General features: G+C 29.1%; 1 protein-coding gene across 3 annotated transcripts; it reads left to right on the top strand.

The window, feature by feature from the left end:
- Positions 3,095-5,712, top strand: LOC109329031 (protein ODORANT1-like). 3 transcript variants are annotated; one of them, XM_019562691.1, is made up of 4 exons: positions 3,095-3,374; positions 4,001-4,130; positions 4,890-5,205; positions 5,251-5,712. In XM_019562691.1, the coding sequence occupies exons 1-4, from the start codon at positions 3,242-3,244 to the stop codon at positions 5,509-5,511; spliced, it is 840 nt and encodes a 279-aa protein (XP_019418236.1). In that variant the 5' UTR covers positions 3,095-3,241; the 3' UTR covers positions 5,512-5,712. The 3 variants fall into 3 exon arrangements, with proteins under 3 accessions (XP_019418236.1, XP_019418235.1, XP_019418237.1); XM_019562690.1 differs by having other exon boundaries at positions 3,096-3,374; positions 4,890-5,712; XM_019562692.1 differs by lacking the exon at positions 3,095-3,374 and adding an exon at positions 3,543-3,652 and having other exon boundaries at positions 4,890-5,712.

A 6,570-nucleotide genomic window follows, 5' to 3' on the forward strand; every position in this document is an offset into this window, starting at 1 on the left:
ATACTAATACAATTATAAGTCGACAATGCACATAATATGGACCTGCCAAAGCCGCTTGACATCAGAAAAGCCACCTTCGCCCATGTAGAGCAAACCCAACAACCCGTTTGGTCGGCCAGGTCAACAACATCTACAAAGGAATATTCTTACTACCTCTCCACTTTAAATAGATGATTTCTCCCTTAAGAAAGTTTACTTACTCATTCACTATCTCTTACATATACAATATCTCTTTATATTACTCTCTCATATTCTCTATCTCATTCACATACTGACTTGATCGTTACATAATCTTTTCAAGTACCTCTCCCAGTTTATTCAAGCACTTCTAAAGCCATATTAGAAGATTCTACTCATACTTCCATACCTCCAAGCTTCACTTTCACAAGACTAAAAGAACAACTCTCTAATGATATTAATAATGAATACACCCCATTGTGTGATCTGTGTTTTTTCAGTTTTCAAACTGCCTATGAATTTCTAATGTATATTAAATAGTTAGTTCTTTCACTGGATTACTTTGGGTTATCTTAGTTTAATCCGATTCAACCAGAATTTATGCAGATTAAAGAGGGATGAATGAGTTTCTGGTTTGAAGAGTAAGGGACGTTGGTCAGCGGTATTGATTTAAGCTCATATTAAGAACATTGATAATTACAAGAGACTGAAGAGTGTACACAAGTCATGGTATATAATGAGAAGTTATCATATAAAATTGCGTAGTTTGGACCAATCCAATTCTATGATGGATCTTATGCTTCTTTCTACACATATGCATGTGCTTAATTATAGCTACCATATATATCTCAATAATTAACTCAATTGTTAAAGTTGTACAATATAAATTATAAATATCTTATCAATTTTTTACAATTATTTTTTCTTATTTTATCCCTGTGAAAAACTTTGTCTGTAAAAATAATAGTTACCACATTCATCATTAGGCACATTACTAAATACACAATAATGATATGCAAGAGAATAATAAGTAGGAGAATTGAATAACAGATGGAAAAAAATCGAGGGGTATTTTTTTTGTTATAAAAATATTAATACTAAATGATAAACATTGTCATTCAACCGGTACACACTAAATGGTAAACTTTAGTCACACTCTTGTTTCTCTCCCTTCATTGGTCAAAAGTATTATAAACAAGATTTGAGCTGTAAATAGCATCATCTTTTCAAGTCTATCACGACTTTAGATTTGTGATTATTAATTCCCGAAAAAAATGTTTATTAATTTCGTTATTAAATGTCAAAGCTCAAGAAGCATGACTTTATTTTAAACATATTTCTCTGACCAAATATATATTTTTCTATAATTAATATATTTTGTGACTTTATAGGTAAGAAATTAATCTCTCTTTTAGAATATGTGTTTTGTTCATCCCAACAAATATCATTTATAGAAATTAAACTTTTAACTTTTTAATCTAGATAAAAATCTAGTATGACATTACGATGTTTTATTAGTTAAACAAATATATTAAGAGAGCATGTGTATCGTGGCGTAAACCTTTGTACACTTCTTTCGTTTTTTTCAAAATTGAAGGAGCATGAATTGGACGATGTTTTTAATAAATGCTAAAATGATAGGCTCTATTTTCTTTTACAAAACTTGTTTTTTATTTTTAAATCTTTTCTTTTTCAATATGTTTTCTCCCTTTAACCTCATTAAAGTACAAGTACCAAAATTGTAATGACTTTTAGTACTTTTGTGTGCGAATATAATGTTCAATATGTTAAAACCTAGTTATGATACCTGATAGATATATCCAAATTTTTCACCATTAATACAACACTCACTGATGCCAATTTCATAATGTGAAGATTATATGTATTTATAAAAGGAGAGAACTCACTGGTGATAATAAAGTAAACCCAAACACATGTCATTTATAATGTAACTATTTGAATATAATCACCACTATGAAAAAGAATCTTAGCTAATGAAATTCACAATTGAAATCTCTCTTATATATAAATAAAAGTACATGTCCTCTTAGTTCTAATATTTTACTTTAAATTAAAATAAATCAAATTAGGCTATAAATAAAATTAAATTTATTTTTAAGTATAAAACTCATAAAAATATTATAATTAACATTAAGTTCTCTGATATTGTATTATCCTCATTTAAAAAACGTGTTAATTTCGAGCAAGCTTTAAATATTAATTTAGAGACAATAATTTCTAATATTATTCGAAGTCTAATTCAACAATATTGTAATATAAAAAATATTTAAATTGATTTCATACCTCAAATCTAACTTTTTAATAGTTAATCAAATAAAAAATTAAAATTGTACCACAAAATAAGTGTACTATAATAAAATAATTGTAAATTTATTTATTAAAAAACATATAAAGAGGGCGGCGCAAATTGTAAACACTGTTATAAAGAAGTGCAACACTTATTTTTTTCGAAAAAAAAAAGAGCAATATTTGGTTCTGCATTCCCAGTTGTTTTTTTGGAATGTATTTGTAGTATTTATGTTTTGAGAATAAATTATTTCATAGTATAAAAAAATATGTTATCTCATCCAACAACTAAAATTATATCATATTTAATTATTTTCTATAAAAACATTTTTAAACTTATATTTTTACTAGTTAAAAGAGATAAATTATATTTTAAGATGAGAAAATACTTTATTTTATTTTCTTTTAAGGTTTGAGTTAGTGCAGTATTTCACGCTTCAAACAGTTTGATGAGGTGGTGCTTTCAGAAGAAGATGTAGCCCCACGTGTTAGTAGTCACTGAAGTAATAAATTAATGAAAATACGAAAGAAAGAAAACCAACTTGAATGAAATAAACCTTTCAAAAATTGAATAAAGTAAGAGTGTAATATATATCTTATTGTAAAAATTTATATATAAATAATATATTAGCTATGATTTATTGATACTATTTTTTTAATAGAATCAATAATTAATAAATATTAGTGGTTGATAATATATTGATGGCGTATAAAATTGTCACGGAATACCTTTTAGTAGGAAATAACAAAAATCAAAATAAATGATAAAAATGAGTTAGTGGGCTTTGAGGACTTTGGAGTTTATGGGGTTTTGATTTTATATAAATAAGTAGGTGGTGGTGCTCTATCCTACCTTGTAATGTGTATATTCTTAGGAACTCTTCAGTCTCTATCTATATCAATTTGAACCCACTATTTTTTGGGTATCATTTCCAAATAGACTTTACAATTTGCATTTGTGTATTCCTTAACAATAATGGGAAGACAACCTTGTTGTGACAAAGTTGGGTTGAAGAAGGGGCCATGGAGTGCAGAAGAAGATAAGAAGCTTATCAACTTCATCCTCACTAATGGCCAATTTTGCTGGAGAACTGTACCTAAGTTAGCAGGTCTCTTTTCATAACAAGGATATGTAGTCTCAACTATATCTCAAATATTATTTTATATTGAGTAAAACATTTCATGTCAATTAAAAAATCAAACTTCTATTTTTATGTATTTTTGTTTCATTGTAATTGGTGTGAGTGAGATATACTCAAATCATTTTTCCTCTTTTCATTGTTGCATACGCACATTTAGTCCTCATCATTGCATTCACTTCTTTCTATAATGAAAGTTGCAGAAAGAATGGTGTTAGAAAGCTTCTTCCTTATGTATCAATTTGCAGGTTTAAAATTGTACTATGCAACAACAATAATTATGACCGTAATATTGTGGCTGTTCCGTCCTCATTTTTCTTAGTTTTTCGCAATTACCATAAAGACAACATCCCACAATTGTAAATGACATTTTTAAGTACTTCAATTATGAGCAAAAAAGCTTTAGAGTTTGCATGTGTTCCTTTTATTTCATTGTTATAGGAAAGAGGAGGGTATTAATTTATATGCTGCCTTATTAAGTGGAGAAAAGCCTCAACTTCATTTTCATTTTCATTTTCATTTTCAATTCAACTACTCTGAAAGGTAACCACTTTAATGAATTTAAACATAATAATTTTGGTTATGATTTCATGCAGGTCTTTTAAGGTGTGGGAAAAGTTGCAGGCTCAGATGGACAAATTACCTCAGGCCAGACCTCAAAAGAGGTCTTCTATCAGAAGATGAGGAGAAAATGGTCATTGACCTCCATGCTCAACTTGGCAATAGGTTCTTTCACTATTCACTCTCTTGACATGTTTTTTCCCTTTTGCATGTTGTCCTTTTTGAACCCTTTTACTTATTATTAATAAAATAACTAGCACAGTGCTATTTTGATGTTAAGAGATTTAAACTAGGTTGGGTCTCAGAAAATGGTTTAAACAAAATGTCTCTTAATGACAGCACTAGCACTAACTAAATCAAATTTATCATTTCTATAATACGTGCCCCTCAAGTGGTAATTTGTTTATTCATCATAAACAGAAGACATGGTCCACAACACCTGCAAAAAGAAGAAGACATTAAAATTGCATACAAAGTCTTATCTTTCTTTCATGTTTTCTTTGTTAGCTATTATTCGTATGTTTTGTCACAGAAAATCATGAGTTTAAATCTTAGAAACATACATAAATACATCATTTTTGTGGAGACTGGTGCAATGTGACACCCTCTTTTTTTTAAGTGAGTAAAATCAAAAGGAACTATTAATGATTGCAGTTCTTCAAAGTTGACCGCATATGGCAATCATTAATATAGAAATATAAATGCAGGCATACTTTGTCTTGTGAGCAAATTTTATTCATTTTGTAACTTTCATGACATTAAATATATACATTCTGGTGGTTGTAAAGTCATTTTCCTTTTCAAATGTTCTCAGTATTTAGCATGGACCATATGGTGTAAATATTCTTTACAGAAATAATAATCACTATTACTTTATTGATTCATAGTGTCTTGCTTCTTCCTTTTCTTTTTCTTGTTTTACAGATGGTCTAAGATTGCTTCTAATCTCCCCGGAAGAACTGATAATGAAATCAAGAATCACTGGAATACTCATATAAAGAAAAAGCTCAAGAAAATAGGAATTGATCCTGTTACTCATAAGCCACTCCCTAATGCAGTTGTGCAAACTCAAACCCAACCACATCAACCATGTCAAGAACAACATCAGAAACTATGTTTACCAGTTAACCAGGACCCAAAATTTGAACCTGAAAGTGACCACGATAAAGAGCCAGAAACTTCATTTGAGTCATCAACTTTAACTGAAGCTATAGAAGACAAAACTATAACACCTTCATTTGACTCAATAATGGATGAGTTCTGCATAGATAAAGTTCCAATAATAGAATCCAATAAGATTCTTGTTCCACATGCTTCATCCACTTCTTCAAAATCATCAAACTTCATTGAAGACTTGCTGCTCCCAGATTTTGAGTTGTCTCCAAACAATGAAAATAATAATATTAATAGCAATGTCAACAACAATAGGAGCATGGCATTATGGGATGATGACTTTATTAATGGTTGGGATTTCCTGGTAAATGATGATGGTGGCGACCCAAGAATAATCATGGATTCAAAATCATGGAACTATGGCTTGTTTTAGTTTTTTTTTAGACTTTTGAGTATGGGTTACTTGTAACTTAATTTCTTTTAGGTTGTTGAAATAAAATAAACATCAAATTATGAACTGAAGATAATTCCAACTCTTCTTTAGTATTATATTAATTCACTTTTTTTCTCTCCAACATTTTACCTAGTCATGCAGGAGATAAATCTATATAATAGTGCAAACATGTTGGTTTGATGTTCCTGTTGTTCAGGTCATTCTTGTTATCATGCAAATGAAATGTTATCTTATTCATAAATTTTTTATTCTTCTATTATGTTCTTGTGGTAATCTTAATTAATAGACTACAAAAAGAGTAGAAAATCAAATGTTTCACACAAACTTTGTATATTCATGTGTGAAAAGACTCAAAATTGATCAATACATAATTAATTTTTGTGTTTTTTTTATAAAGTGGAAATTTTATTGAAGGGGAACAAAATTACATGCAGAGAAAACAAATTTACAAGACACCCACGGGGAGAGATCAAAAACTCAAGAATCTAAAGGAAACTATTAACTCCCACCCAAAGATCGGATTAATACATATTCAAACCAAAACATGTTATCTCTTTTTTGTCTATTCTTGATCCATAACTAAAACTTTGAACTTTATCTTATCCAAAACCTCCTCCATACACACTTTTATTGTTAAAGATAACATCATTACGACACCTCCAATGAGATTAAATTTCAGTCATCAAAATTACAGAATACACTTCCTGCAATGATCGGCCCTTAATCTGCACAACATGTTGCAAAAAGTAAGACTTTTCGGTAGGAGGTAACACCAGGGATGGTGCCATGTGGTGGTGAGAGTGTACAAATACACACCCCGATTTTTTTTTAAAATTATATATTTTTTAAAGGAAAAATGTATATATTAACCGTGTAAGAGTTTTATATGTTGTCAGTATATCATACACAATTCTTTTAATCATCATTGTTTCTTCGAAAAAAATAATTCAAATAAATGGTAGATGATGCATGTGTATAAATCTTTACACTGACAATGCATTAATATTATGTTCTATTTTGTAATACTTAATAGTATAC

Source organism: Lupinus angustifolius, chromosome LG16, assembly GCF_001865875.1.
Source record: "Lupinus angustifolius cultivar Tanjil chromosome LG16, LupAngTanjil_v1.0, whole genome shotgun sequence".
Taxonomy (NCBI): domain Eukaryota; kingdom Viridiplantae; phylum Streptophyta; class Magnoliopsida; order Fabales; family Fabaceae; genus Lupinus; species Lupinus angustifolius.

Bases quoted from the DNA above. Each gene is read 5' to 3' on its own strand.
- LOC109329031 (XM_019562690.1), top strand. From the start codon at position 3,242: ATGGGAAGACAACCTTGTTGTGACAAAGTTGGGTTGAAGAAGGGGCCA. The intron at 3,375-4,000 runs GTCTCTTTTCAT...GATTTCATGCAG, and splicing joins AACTGTACCTAAGTTAGCAG to GTCTTTTAAGGTGTGGGAAA. The intron at 4,131-4,889 runs GTTCTTTCACTA...CTTGTTTTACAG, and splicing joins CATGCTCAACTTGGCAATAG to ATGGTCTAAGATTGCTTCTA.